We start from the raw sequence: 15,891 nt of genomic DNA on the forward strand, positions 1-15,891 counted from the left end.
TTTGTTTGAAGTCAGCTTCTCTGAGCTCTTAAAAGGAGGCTTGGTTCAGGGTAACTTTCCGAACATCCCAGATATCTCACTTTTGTTGTTTTTATATAGTGTTCAAAACTAAGATGGCTTGCTTTCTGAAATTCTCCTGGATCTCTTTAAATAAATGACAGATACAAAGATGGGTAAGATATATATGATACTGGGAGAAATAACAAAACAAAATATAGTAAACAAATATTTTTGGGCCAAAAGCAAACTTCACACTCCATGAAGGCCTATGCAAATAAAACATCCCCTCCAATAAACAACAACCCTTTTAATAAAAAGTGTTTTAATTCAAATACAAATGCAGGACTTTTAACATGGAATTTAGTAGCCAGTTCTACCTTGAATAATTGAGTTCTGCACATAACGAAATAGGATATAAAATGTAATCCTAAATTGGAAACAAAGACTTCAACATGAAAGTTTTCAGATGAAAAAATACTTTATAAATGAATTTTCATTCATGCCAGTACATTCCTCAGTATTACTTTTCAGCACTTTGGGAAGCCGTGGTGGAAGATTACTTGAGGTCAGGAGTTCAACACCAACCTGGCGAACATGGTGAAAACCCGTCTCTACTAAAAATACAAAAATTAGTCAGGCATGATGGCACATGCCTGTAGTCCCAGCTACTCAGGAATCTGAGGCATAAGAATCACTTGAACACAGGACGTAGAGGCTGCAGTGAGCCAAGATCACACTACTGCACTCCAATCTGGTTGACAGAGCAAGACACTGTCTCAAAAAAAAAAGATATTAAATCTGTCCAGTGGGAGTGGGATACTGACATTGTAATTCCATGTAGAAATATTCTTTTCTGATATATCCTCAAGTATTTACAGTAAAATGACATCTTATCTGGGATGTGCTTTAAACAAAATTAAAAAAGGAAAAGAAACAAGTATGGCAAAATTTCATGGTAATTAAAGTTGGGTTACAGGTAAATAACAGTTCATAACATAGTTTTTCTTTCAATGAACACTTAAAGCTTTTTATAATAAATCACCCTTTCAAAAATGTTCAATACATATTGATATCATTCAGATATTTGTCCCCTCCAACTCTCACATTGAAATATGATCCCCAATGTTGGAAGTAGGGACTAGTGGGAGGTCTTTAGATCATGGGGCCAGATTCCTCGTGAATGGCTTGGTGCCCTCCCTGCAGTAATGAGTTCATATGAGATCTGGTTACTTAAAAGAGTCTAGAACCTCCTTCTTCCTGCTCTCTTCCTCTCCTTCACCATGTGATATGCTGGCCTTTCTTCACTTTCCTCCGCAAGTAAAAGCTCCGTGAAGCCCTCACTGGAAGCAGATGCTGGTGTCATGCTTCTTCTACATCTATAAGCCAAATAAACTCTGAGCCAAATAAATCTCTTTTTTTGTTTTTAAGTAAATTACCCAGCCTCAGGTATTCCTTTACGGCAATGCAAACAGACTAATACACATATCATTGACAATGTTTATTATTAAGAAACTTTAGCTGTAGGTTTTTTAAAAGAATGTTGGTTTTAGAATACACAAAGAGGACACTCTGTGACAAGATATATACAAACAAGGATAATTAAAATATTAAATACTATCTAAATTAAAATACCATAATTCAAATTCCTAATTATAATCTTTGTGCCTTGGTAGAAATAACTATGGTTCCCCTTCATGAAATTCACCCTCATCTTTTCACAAAGACAATGAAGTCTCACCACAATTTCAGTTATTTAATTAACAATAATCAGTGCTGAGTTTTCTGTGCTGAAGCATGCACTGTTACAGAAAGCATAAAATCCTATTTACGGGGACTTTTAGTTTTCTTTAAAATGTATCTCAAGCATCTTTTAAAGTGCGAGCTACAAATAGGCTGTATCCTTAATGAAAAAGGCTTCTTTCTAAAAGAAGCATGAGATAGTATCCAATACTGCAGGAATGGTTATATAACTAACCGAAGGAACCAGCAGCACTCGGCTAACTGTTTTAATGTAGCAACCTCCTCCTTGATCTTCTACTACCAGCCAAACATGTACTCCATTGCTTTGGATACAAGACTTTCATCTTTTTTTGGTGTTTGTCTGTCAGAAATAACCTATTAAAAAAAAAAACACACACACACACAAAAAAACTGTTAGGTTATTGTTTCTTCAGTGTCATAGTCAATTCTAGAGTTAATTGCTCATTTAAAAGAGAAACATCAAAATGCATTTATAGCACTGAATTGTATATTTTTTTAATTAAAATATGGACTTAGAATATCCTATGCTTTTAAGAATAACAAAATTTTATACCTTTGGCAAAGCAAATAACATCTGTTTCTTAAATCAGAAAACTGAATAGCTGGGTGTGGTGGCTCATGCCTGCAATACCAGCACTTTGGGAGGCAAGGTGGGTGGATCACTCAAGGTCAGAAGTTCAAGACCAGTCTGGCCAACATGGCCCCATCTCTACTAAAAATACAAAAAGTTAGCTGGGCAGTGGTGGCATGTGCCTGTAATCTACTCAGGAAACTGAGGCAGGAGAATTGCCTGAACCCAGTAGGCAGAGGTTGCAGTGAGCTGGGATCACACCACTGCACTCTAGACTGGGCAATAGGGTGAGACTCTGCCTCAAAAAAAAAAAAAAAAAAAATTGAATAAATAACACAAAAGCAGTCACGCGAGTAGGCTCACACCTGTAATCCCAGCACTTTGGGAGGCCGAGGTGGGCAGATCACCTGAGATCGGGAGTTTGAGACCAGCCTGGCCAACATGGAGAAACCCCATCTCTAATACAAAATACAAAATTAGCCAGGGGTGGTGGCGGATGCCTGTAATCCCAGCTACTCAGGAGGCTGAGACAGGAGAATCGCTTGAACCTAGGAGATGGAGGTTTCGGTGAGCTGAGATTGTGCCATTGCACTCCAGCCTCGGCAACAAGAGTGAAACTCCATCTCAAAACACACACACACACACACACACACACACACACACAACAGCTGCAAAAAAAAAAAAAAAAAAGTTGGAGAATTTAAAATAACAGTAATAGAAACTAAAGGAAAAAAACAGTTCTAGAATAATCTCTAAATTTCAGAGGAAGTCAAAAAACTGAACTACCACTATCTGCCCTACTAAAGCACAAGTGTTTCATGTACCGTGTTTTCAGGACCTATTTCTGCAGCTGGTTAAGTTCAGAACCCTTGGCTAATCAGTAGGAGACAATAATAAACTGAATGAGGTTATAATAAATCTATGATTCTTCGAAGACATAGTTAAGCTTTTTTGAAATGAGAAATTTTTTCTGTCTAAATGGGAGTTGGTCAATGTCTTCATTTCAATAACCAAAGATACTCCAACCTAAGATTCTGCACTTTGGATACCATCGATTTGGTCATCAATTTAATAGTTTTAATGTGGCCTCATGTCAAAGATGTACACAGTATATATTTTGTATGTATGCAACTATAACTTAGAAAAAGTTAAAACAACTCTCTAAAAATTTTAAGGAATGGCAAATAATTTTTAATTCATGATAAACTTCCGACTAGCCAAGATGCTAACTTTAAAACAGAACATTTTTAAAGTATGAAGGTTTCATCAAGGTAATGGCCTCATCAGGAAACATTAAAGGGCACACAAATCAATACAATGAAAAAGTTAAGAATGCTATGCACTCAACCGTTAAAGTACACCTTTTTAAATCCAATCCTTAAAATACCTGATAATCACTAGTAGAAGCTTTGTATGCTGTAGCAAGAGGTCTCATGGTAGAAATCCTAGGAGTACTTCCAGGTTGTGTTGGTGTACCTAGAGTTTTGATTGGTGGTGTAAAGGTTAAAGATGGTGATGATAAAGCACATCTGTCATTGCTTTCCATAACACTCTGGAGAAACAAAGAAACAACTCCTTTGTTTATAAACATAATACATATCATCCAGTATTACATCCTGCTTGGAAAGAAAATTTAATTAAAAGATAAAGATCAAATACTTTATTTGATCTAATTAAACTTTCAAATAATTTTAGGCTTGAGAAAATATATGCTTATTAGGTAGCATTTGAGACTGAATGCTCAGCCAGAAATCTCACTTCAGTGACCTCAAACAATCTCAATATAACTACAGACCACAGAAACAAGAATTTCCTGAAACACTATGAAAAATCAGCAAGGACAAAAAAAATCTCAGGGAAATGTGGATTGGAAAGAATCAAAATCCAAAGCTATTTAGTGCTCAGTAATACCAAATACTCTTCTGTCCTCTGCAAACATTTGTTACAGCACAGTATGATAACTATATAACTACACAGCTATAACAGATTCTAAGAATAGGAACGTCTTGCTTTGTTCATTAATGTGTGTATACTAGCACCAAGCACAATGCCTGGTATGTAGAACAAGTTCACATAGACTTAAGAATGTTCACGATGATTTAACAAGCCACAAAGAAAAGTTTAAATTGTACTCTGTACTATTTAATGAGTATATACAGAATAATTTAAAAATATTTGAAATAGAAATATTTTGAAGCAAAAACCTTTGGAATTTAAAAGTTAACATTCACAAGAACTAATTCATTCTGAAATAGCACCATCCCGTTTAAGTACTTAAAAGAATCTGGTATCACTTTGCACAAGAGAATGGATTAGCAGTCAAGAGACCTAAAATCTAGGCCTCACCTTTAACAACTCTGGACAAGTTACTTAAGCCCTCTTGCTTTCTTTCCTTTAAGTGAAAAATGAAGAGGTGAGGATGGATTATCTTTAAATTCTAAAGTCTATGATTAAATACCTTTGGCTTACCACGAAGAGTACTGTAAATATCATCACATTTTACAAACTAAGATAAAGAGATACAGTGAAACCAAGTGACAATCACCACCAATTTCAATGCTTGGTCTTGTGCTCTTCATATAGATTAAGCTACTTTCCTTACATCACCAATAACTTACTTTGTCAATACATGGTTTCACACCAATCATGATGGATTCTCCAAAAATCCTTCCATCTTTGCTTAAGGCTTTCCGAGCCTGCAGTTTAGACTGATAACGAATATGCATCCAATTTCCTGTGTTAGACATCTGCAAAGAATGAAACTGTCTCTAAAAATAGAAAATATATAAAACCTACATCTAATGAATTGTACTAGAAAATAGAAATGTGAAGACAAATTTACTTCCATTTCATATTTGATGCCTTACAAAAAGTTGTAAAGTTCAACAAAAGTTGCATTTAAAACAGCTTCAACAATATCTCAATTCTCTACAATAAATATGTACACATTCTCTGAAAGTAAAATGCTTCTCAAAATGTTTCTTATAAAGAGATCACAGCAACACTTGCCATAAAATTATTTAAAACTACTCAATTTGATTTTGTATAGGAGTTAATTAAATCAATCTCTAGTAACAAAAAAGGATTTGTTACTTATAACTTGTAGCACAAGGTAGTTTTTTAAATGTTAGAGCTATAAAGCTCTAAATACTCTAAAAGTTCAGGAACCTCCTCCCACTTCCTTTATCCCCAATAAAAGAAGCTCAAACTGGAAAACAGTATATAATATTTGGTATAATTTATCTTTTTTAAGACTGTAAACTATGTAAGAAAAGGGGTGAGAGGAGGTAGATTTTCAAACTCTCTTCTCCATATCTTCTCACTTTATCTCTTTTTATCAAAAACTATGCAACTTCTAGCCTTCCAGACTTCAAAAGGACATATTATACAAAACATTTTTTAAAAACTAAGTTAAAAAAAACCCACAAAATTCAGAATCAAAGTTTCTCTCAATTCACAACTTAGTCAAGACTTTGAACTGAAAAAAATTAAGCCTTACCACATGTTTTAAGATATTCCCATACTGTGCAAACTGTAACAATATGTAGGAAGCAGATGCTTGAGGAAACCTATAGAAAAGAGTTTTCCAAACAAAACAGTCAGCTTCTACTATCCTGAATGCAAATTAATACAAAATAATGTTTCAAGAGAAATTCCCCCAACTGTGTAGAACATTAACAAAAGAGCCCTGATCATCCTGTTTACCCCGATAGGTGCTAATTCTGTGAATGACCAGTCAGTCAGTCACTCAAAAGCAAACACCTTAAAGTCAGTCTTGATTAAGCCATCCTTCTCCATCCTCAGATTCTACCTCTAAAGTCTCTAAAAATGCTACTCTCATTGCCATTATCCAGGTCTTAGAAAAAAGCTATAAAGTTGCTGTTTTATATATAATTTATTTCAATATGTGTATGTTTATATGCAATATATTTAGGTATACTAGGGTTATGAAAAGATAAAGAATTTTTGGCAAGGCACAGTGGCTCATGCCTGTAATCCCAGCACTTTGGGAGGCTGAGGTGGGCAGATTACGAGGTCAGGAGTTTAAGACCAGCCTGACCAACACAGAAAAACCCCCGTCTCTACTAAAAATACAAAAATTAGCTAGGCTCGTGCCTGTAATCCCAGCTACTCAGGAGGCTGAGGCAGGAGAACTGCTTAAACCCAGGAGGCGGCCGAGATGGCGCCACTGCACTCCAGCCTGGGCGACAGAGCAAGGCTCCATCTCAAAAATAAAAAAAAAGGAATTTTAAATTATAAACAAATCACTATACATTGAGCATTACTTAAAAATACTGAAATTTAGCCTTAAAACAAAAATAAAATTCAGCATCAATATCTATGATATAGAATCCCTTAAAAGGATGGTTACCAAAATTTAATTAGCCATATCTCTGCATGAAAAAATTCTAAGTAATTTTTACTTTCTTCTTTATAAAGTTCTGTAGGGTTTAAATATTTTACAATCACACATTATTCTTTTATAGTTCTAATAAAGCTATTTTCAACTTGAAAACAACCACTACCAATAGCATAGACATGGCTATCTGGAGGTTCTCTAATCTCGAACTTCAGTTATCTGAAGACTGAATTAGAACCCTGAAGAAAAAAAAAAACCTGAGTCTCAAAAATAAATGAGAAACTAAACACGTTAAAATCTATGTGAGGCCAGGCGCGACAGCTCACATCTGTAATCCCAGCACTTTGGGAGGCCGGGTTGGGCAGATCACTTGAGGTCACGAGTTCAAGACTAGCCTGGCCAACCTGGTGAAACCCCACCTCTGCTAAAAATACAAAAAATTTGCAGGGCATGGCAGTGGGCACCTGTTGTCCCAGTTACTCAGGAGGCTGAGCCAGAGGAATCACTTGAACCTAGGAGGTGGATGTTGCAGTGAGCTGAGATCACTCCAGCCTGAGTGACAGAGTAAGACCTCGTCTCATTAAACAAAATAAAATCTATGTGAATAAAATATTCACTGTAATCAGAACTGAAAATTCATTTGCATAAAATCTGGACATGAAATTTCTAATCACAAAGAAAAACAAATAGGTTGGGTGCCTACAGGGGAGAAATAAAACAAAAATGAAAATAAGAAAGAATGGCTGCCAGTGAGGGAAGTGCTGAAAAAATAAAACATAATTCTAAAACTCTTGGACCACTTTAAGTAGAAACTTATATCCCAATACTCTATAGTAGAATCACCCAAAACAATGAATATTTCATAACCCTAAGTCAGTAGGAAAAAGTTAAATTGCCAAAGAAAGAACATATATAATGTATCTTTTAGAGGTACTTCCCCATAAATGATCAAAATAGCATACTTTATCCCTTAAAGGAGAATGCCTCAGTTCTTAAAATTAAAGTCATAGAGGGTTATTAAAACATAAAAGTAAAAAATAAATAGCTGGGAAAGTTAATGTCTGAAATGTGAAAGAAGACTAGGAGTGCTTCAAGTAATTTACCTAATTACTGAAAATCTTAAAAGTTAAACCACTACTATGAGCCTGAAAAACAGATTTAAGAGTGGATATCTATTTTCAAAAACATGCATCCAAACTGGCTCATGCCTCTTTTCCCAACTATTCATGAGACTAAGCCAGAAGGATTGCCTGAGGCCAGGAAATGGAGGCTTCAGTGAGCTATGATCATGCTACTACACTCCAGCCTATGTAACAGACTGTCTCAAAGAAAAAAAAAAAAACATGCCAGCCCAATTGCTACTGATATAGGACTGAGTATAGGCTTTCTAGAGAACAACAGAATGCAATGATCCTGCTTTTTACCTAACAGAATCAATAACACATAAAATCTCTCTGGAAACATACACAAAAAAACAGGTGGCAATCATTGCCTTAAAGAGGAAGAAAACTAGCTAGGGACAAAAGTAAAAGAGGGCCGGGCACAGTGGCTCATGCTTATAATCCCAGCAGTTCGGGAGGCCAAGGCAGGCGGATCACAAGGTCAGGAGTTCAAGACCAGCCTGACCAACATGGAGAAACCCCATCTCTACTAAAAATACAAAAATTAGCCGGGCTTGGTGGCGCACGTCTGTAATCCTAGCTACTCAGGAGGCTGAGACAAGAGAACTGCTTGAACCCAGGAAGCAAAGGTTGTAGTGAGCCGAGCCCATGCCATTGGCACTCTAGCCTAGGTGACAGAGCAAGATTCTGTCTCAAAAAAACATAAATAAAAATAATAATAATAAATAAAGGAAAAGGGAAGACTTCATTGTACTTTCTTACATATCTTTTAAATTTTTTAATTTTAAATAAATTGAATACATAAAATCCACTAAACATTTATTGTGCACCTTTCTTCCTGCAAGGAGCTCACGTGTTATTTTTATGTTTTTTAATCCCCAAAAATATATAGTAAATAGAAACATTACAGTATCAGCATGTGATTCAGTTTGGCTGTGACCCTGCCCCGCCCAAAATCTCAACTTTAACTGTACCTCCCAGAATTCCCACGTGTTGTGGGAGGGACCCAGGGGGAAGTAATTAAATCATGGGGCCAGTCTTTCCCACACTATTCTGATAGTGAGTGAGTCTCACGAGATCTGACGGGTTAATCAAGGGCTTCTGCTTTTGCTTCTTCCTCGTTTTCTCTTGACTTTGCCATGTAAGAAGTACCTTTCGCCTCCTGCCATGATTCTGAGGCCTCCCAGTCATGTGAAACCGTAAGTCCAATTAAACCTCTTTTTCTTCCCAGTCTTGGGTATATCTTTATCAGCAGCATGAAAATGGGCTAACAGAGTAAATTAGTACCAGTAGAGCAGTGCATTGCTGAAAAGATACCCAAAAATGTGGAACTGACTATGGAACTGGGTAACAGGGAAAGGCTGGAACAGTTTGAAGGGCTCAGAAGAAGACAGGAAAATGCGAAAAGTTGGGAACCTCCTAGAGACTTGTTGAATGGCTTTCACAAAACTGCTGATAGTAATATAAACAATAAGGTCCAAGCTGAGGTAGTCTCAGATGAAAATGACGAACTTGTTGGGAACTAGAGCAAAGGTGACTCTTGTTATGTTTTAAAGAGACTGGTGGCATTTTGCCCCTGCCTAGATATTTGTGGAACTTTTAACTTGAGAGAGATAATTTAGGGTATCTGAAGGAAAAAATTTCTAAGCAGCAAAGCATTCAAAAGGTGACTTGGGTGCTGTTAAAAGTATTCTATTTTAAAAGGGAAACAGAGCATAAAAGTTCAGAAAATTTGGCCTGGCATGGTGGCTCATGCCTGTAATCCCAGCACTTTGGGAGGCCTAGGTGGACTACAAATTGGGTTCAGTGTATACTGCTCAGGAGATGGGTGCACCAAAATCTCACAAATCATGTGAAGAACTTACTCATGGAACAAAAAGCACCTCTTCCCCAAAATCTATGGAAATAAAAACATTTTTTTAAAGGTATTTTCAAGTATTTTGGACCTAAAATCTATTCAAAAATGTAACTAGGACTGACATATTCTGTTTCTATTAATAGTCAATATTTTGTGACTAGAAAGTATCAACTCTGTGACAGTGTATGTATGTGTACGTGTGTGTGTGTGTAAATGTTCAATCTGTTAGTTCAAAACTGAAGTCCACTAGAAGTAGAGAACTAGTCACTAGAAAAAGGGGAAGGAGTTCCCTAAGTCTAAAGGACAACCCTGTTCCATCCAGCAAATATGCTTAACAGAAAATAATTTGGGAAGAAATAAACAGACAAGAGATTTAAAAAACTACAAACCAATATCAAACTCTAGTTAATGATATGCATGCTAAAGTGTGAGAATAATACGTATTAATGCCTACAACTTATGAAATGTACCAACAAAAAGAATAAATTGATAGACAAATGATAGATAAAGCAAATGTAGCAAACTGTTAACCATATTATCTAGGTGGTAGTAATATGGGTGTTTGCTGTGCAATTCTTTCCATTTTTCTGCATGTTTGATTATATTCATTATAAAAAGTTAGAGTGGGGTTTTTAAAAAGGTAAATGATCCAAAAACCTTACCCAAACACAGTCACCCAAGAGTCATCGAGGTGATCTTCGGAAGTCAAAGAATCTCCTTGAGTATAAAAAGGATCCAATTGGGCAGGAGATAATGTCGTCTTTCGTGGCTGACCGATACTTGCTGGACTAAACATACTTTGCCCTATATTAGGATATTTAGCAAGTTAGTTACCAGAATAAACATCTTAATTTTAAATCAAAAATCTTAGTTTTAAATAAAAAAGTCTAATAAAGCTTGCAATTACATAAATAGTTCAAAACATACAACTGTGGTCAAATAGCAATTTCATGCTACTACACAATTAGAGAAAGTAATTGAGCATAGTTTATAATTTTGCAAATGTTTTACTAGGTATGATAAATTATCAAAATGCTTTATTAAGCATGTCTGGTTAAGCCGACATCAGAAGATATCCAGATCTTCTGTTGGATATCCAGATATCCCAGGAAACCTCAAGGACTTCTGTTGGTTTCACCTTCCAAATCTACCACTTTCATCAAAGCACCTCTGCCTTAAGAACATGTAAAAATGCAATTACTCACAGAACAAAATCTGAATGCCTTGGCCTCAGCTACATGGTTGCAACCTTACTTTTCCAGTATGCCCCTAAACAGTATCTACCCTACTCCTTAAAATGTGAATGGAATTCTCTTTTATTCAGACCATTTCCATCTAACATGTCTTATCCTTTTATTTCTTATTCTTCAGTAACAGCTACCAATTAATGAGTACTTCTGTGTCTAACATGCCATGCTAAACACTTTACAAATTCATTTTACCTCAGAAGAACTGTCCAATCAAGGCTATACATTTGTGAGAAGCAGAGACTATTTCCCTTTCATCTTCACAGTAGCAATAATAATTTACTCATTCAAGAAATATTTTTTCAGCACTTAAATATGCACCAAGCATCATTCTAGGTACTGAAGGTATAGCAATAAACAAGCAAGACAAATAAAAACAAAAAAATCCATCCCTAATGGAGCCTACATTCTAGACAAAGAGAGACAAATAAGTAAATATTTAGTGTGCTACAAAACTAAAAATGCTATGTAGAAAAAAAAAATAAAGCAGAGAAGGGAGACATGGACAATTTGTGTGAAAGGGTTAAAAGAAAAGAGATTTCACTGAGGTGTGTTAAAGCAAAAACCTAAATGACAAGAGAAGCAAAACATTTTGTAGAGAAACTAAGAACAAAGGCCCTGAGAAAAGACATGACTGGTCTTAGATGAATGCAAGAAGGCCACTATTTGCACAGTGAGTGAGGGGGATATGAGATGAGAACAAGGAGGTGAGAGCAGAGAGGCAGCAATATGGGGATGGTGAAGAAAAACTTTACAAAGCCACTGTAAAAGCCAAAGCTTTAAGTGAGGTAAGAAACCAGCAAAGCCTTTACAACTAATAATATCTCAAAAGCAAATGCAACAAAATAAAAGATTGACAAGTGGGACCTAATTAAACTAATGTCCTTCTGCACAGCAAAAGAAACTATCAAAATAATAAATCGACAACCTACAGAATGGGAGAAAACATGTGTAAAGTATGCATCCAACAAAACAATCTGTAAAGAACTTAAATTAAAAAAGAATCAAAAAGTTCTCAAAAGACATGCAGGAGACCAACAAACATGAAAAAAATGTTCGATGTTACTAATCATCAGAGAGACTGCAATTCAAAAACACAATGTGATACCATCTCACACCAATCAGAATGGCTGCTATTATTAAAAGGTCAAAAAATAGAAAATAGGCCAGGCTAGGTGGCTCGAACCTGTAATCCTAGTACTTTGGGAGACCGAGGCGGGTGGATCACCTGAGGTCAGGAGTTCGAGACCAGACTGGCCAACTGGGCAAAACCCCATCTCTACCAAAAATACAACTAGCCAGGTGTGGTGGCAGGCACTATAATCCCAGCTACTCAGGAGTCTGAGGAAGAAGAATCACTTGAATCCAGGGAGCCGAGGTTGCAGTGAGCCAAGATCACACCACTTCACTCCAGCTTGGGTGACAGTGAGACTCCATCTCAAAAAAAAAAAAAAAAAAAAAGTTAAAAAACAACAGTATTGTTGAGGCTGCAGAGGTAATCCTTATATGCTGTTGGTGAAAATATAAATTATAAATTAGTTCAGCCCCAGCAGAAAGCAGTTTGGAGACTATTTGAAGAACTAAAAACAGAACTACCATTTGAACATCTTGTTTTCTAGTAAGGTCTAGGACAGTGTTCTGAATAAAACAGATCTTAAATAAACTTAACAGATGTGCAGTAATCTGAAACATCTTTTTCCTAAAGTAAAGTTTACATTAGTAGGTTAAATTAGATTAGTTCTAGTTTCTTTTCTTTTTTTTTTTAAAGGAGAGAAGGAAAGAAAGAAAAAAAGGAGTAAAGAGAGGAAGAAAGAGGAAGAAAAAGTTTAGTTCGTTTCTAAATTTGAATTCAAAGAATGTAGAAACTCAAATTGTTTAGTAAACCTAAAGAGTTAAGATTTCTGAAATTCTTTTTTTTTTTGCACCATGGCACAATCTCGGCTCACTGCAACCTCTGCCTCCCAGGTTTAAGCGATTCTCCTGTCTCAGCTTCCAGAGTAGCTGGGATTAAAGGCATGCACGACCACACCTGGTTAATTTTTGTATTTTTAGTAGAGATGAGGTTTCACCAGGTTGGCAGGCTGGTCTCAAACTCCTGACCTCAGGTGATCTGCCCGCCTTCACCTCCCAAGTGCCGTGAGCCACCATGCCCAGCAGATTTTTGAAATTCTTAAGTGATGGTATTTTTTCTCTTCAGTTAGAATGATATCGTTGCATTGTAGGTTTTCTTTAATAACTCTTTTGATCCTGTCCAAGCTGTAGTTTTGTTTTGATATCATTTGGAGGCAAGACATGGACATTATTTCTAGAAGTCTTTTAGATTTGACTTTATGAATTGATATTTGTGCTCTCTATGCAGAATAACTGAACCAAATGCTTAATTTATATTGAAGTTATGTACTACGAACAACAGTCAACTTTTTTAAGTTCTTGTCTATTGTCCCATCTTATTTTTGGAGTTACACCTAAGTCTTGTGTTACAGGTTCGCTATAGACATAATAACTAAGTAATATTTGTTAAACCTTTTTAAAAATTCTCTTTCAGGTAATCTTCAACTATACTGGATATTGTTGTATTTGTACAAACGTTTAGGTTACATGTGTAGGAATATTAAAGTATATTGTCCTCTAATACATTTAACAATTTTTTCCCCTCATCACCACAGAAGCATTTAATAGGTATAGGCTGAGTATCCCAAATCTGAAAATACAAAATACAAATTGTTTCAAAACCTATAACCTGTGAAGCACCAGCATAACACTCAAAGGATATTTCAGATTTTCAATGCTCAACTGATAGTTATAATGTAAGTATTCCAAAATCTGAAACTCTTCTGGTCCCAAGCAGTTCTGATAAGGGATACTCAACCTGTTCAATATATTTTAAAACAAGGCTGATTTAAAATGAAACATCCCACTTTGACAAGTGCTATTATATTTTTAAGAAGCTGGTTATCAACAAACTTACCAACTATTGCTTTAGTAAGTAAGCAGAAGCATATATTTATATCAAAGATAATCTTAACTAAATTTAGTTCTTCCTACAAAGACATCCATTAACAAACCAAAGACAGTAAAAGGCATTTTACTATATAATCTGAAGCCAATCCAAATTTTCTATGGTCTATAAGTATTACCATTAAGAAGATAAAATTTAGTTAATGCTACATCATATAATAACCTTCAAGCAAGAAATTGAATGAAGGCTAGAATCGTGACAACCATTACAACCTTTAAAAATAAAACAAATCAAAATTAAGTCTCAAACGAATAAGCAACCTAATTTTTGCCCTGTCAACTACTCTGAAAAATATAATTACTTATACATAATCTAAAACTATTTATATAACTTTAGCATAATTGCCCCCCACCTAGTTAATGTTTAATTGCTCCACTGATTTTACTTCCTTTTAATCAAACTTCTGGTGCCCACATGCCATGCTTTATAAGATGGAAAGCAAGTGTGCCTATCAAACCACATCAAAACATACTGTAACGTGTCTCCTTGGGTAAATCACTATTCAGACATTCTTCCTAAGACTGGATTAAAGCAGAGGGTAAAAGACCTTATTACCCTTTATGAAAATGTCTTCAATTAAAGAGCAGATTCAATTATTTCAAAATAGGCCACTAACCTAAATGAAAATAAGAGATAAAAAGACTAGTAAATTTTAAACAGATAAAAGCCAAAGGAAATGTGGAAAAAAGAGGTTCCCCGTAGTGTTAACTTCTTATCATGAAACAAAGCAGCACAAAACTTAAGGAATTTGGTCTCCGCTCAATGAGAGGTCTGGCCTTTGTTCTGTTCCTGGAAAGTAACATCTAAACCCTGGGAACTTCCCCAGCAATATAAGTGCCTTTGTTACACATGTTGGGCCCCTAAAATGGTACCTGATAGTTTATGCTAACAAGGTGGTTCCTGGTGGGGGTTGGTCATTCCAGAAAGACAAACTGTATGATAAAAAGGTTGAAGCTTTGAGCTATATAGTATCAACCTACCTCTGGGAAGAGGAAGAAGACTGGAGATAGAAATCAGCCACTTGCTCCATAATTCAATCATGCCTATGTAAGGAAACTCCAATAAAAACTGTAGACACAGATACTCCAGTGAGCTTCCCTAGCTGGTAGTACACCATGTATATTGCCATATATTGACACTGGGAGAATAACACATCTCCCTGAGGACAATGGAAACAAAACTTCACATTTGGAACCCTTTACAAACTTCAAATTTGTTTCTGTTTGCTTTAATAAAATTGTAACCATGAGTACAGCACTTTCATCAGTGGGGTTGTGAGTCTTTCTAGTAAACTACCAAACATTACAAGCAGTCTTGGGAACCTCTTAATTTATAGCCAGCTGGTCTGAAGTGATGGTCCCAAACTTAGTATCTGAAGTATGGATAATCTTATAAGGACTATTTAATCAGACTTTGCAGTATGGCACACACATTGTACCCAAAGAGCATATTGAACAATGGGTACATGTCCCATCAAGCATGGGGAACTGTATTCATTTGTAATCCCTCACAAACACCTAATGACAGACCCTCTTAAAAAAGTCTCAGATTTTGGGGACCAATGATACTGTAAAAAAACCTCCTGGCTGAACTTAAGGAAAACTAGTATACGGTATATAAAAAGAGCTTAGAGGCCCGGCCTCTCTTTATCCCAGGCAGCCAAGTAGCTGTCACTTTACCACTCCACCCTCAAAAGACTAAAGATTTTGTCTCTGAAGAAAAGGAACCTCAACAGTTCAAAATTCAATTAGCCTTACAGCAGAAAACAACTATTGAAGTGAAAATCTGCAAATTGAAAGAGACATGCCCCTGCCTATGTTCTGAACACCAGCTGAGGCACTAAGGCTGAGTATTAAAAGATACTTCTTTGGGAACACTTAAAAATGAAGCCAAGCAAGATACAAAACAGCTTCTCTCCAACAATTCTACCTCACTGCCAATACTGAACCCTATA

The 15,891-nt window shown here is 36.0% G+C and overlaps 1 protein-coding gene across 6 annotated transcripts in view; it reads right to left on the reverse strand.

The window, feature by feature from the left end:
• Positions 1–305: 305 nt before the first annotated feature.
• NUP35 (nucleoporin 35) overlaps positions 306–15,891 on the reverse strand; it is a 40,708-nt gene continuing 25,122 nt past the window's right edge. For 3 of the 6 annotated variants that reach the window (XM_078327195.1, XM_002749244.5, XM_078327193.1), the window contains exons 5-9: positions 10,334–10,475; positions 5,832–5,901; positions 4,951–5,079; positions 3,720–3,884; positions 306–2,115 (exon numbers count right to left, since the gene is read on the reverse strand). In XM_078327195.1, the coding sequence (XP_078183321.1) occupies positions 2,038–2,115; positions 3,720–3,884; positions 4,951–5,079; positions 5,832–5,901; positions 10,334–10,475 (584 nt within the window). In that variant the 3' untranslated portion in view covers positions 306–2,037. Of the gene's footprint in view, positions 2,116–3,719; positions 3,885–4,950; positions 5,101–5,831; positions 5,902–10,333; positions 10,476–15,891 lie in introns of all 6 variants that reach the window. The other 3 variants (XM_035304335.3, XM_008998590.5, XM_035304336.3) reach the window with 1 other exon arrangement.

The sequence above is a fragment of the Callithrix jacchus genome, chromosome 6 (assembly GCF_049354715.1).
Source record: "Callithrix jacchus isolate 240 chromosome 6, calJac240_pri, whole genome shotgun sequence".
Classification (NCBI taxonomy): Eukaryota; Metazoa; Chordata; class Mammalia; order Primates; family Cebidae; genus Callithrix; species Callithrix jacchus.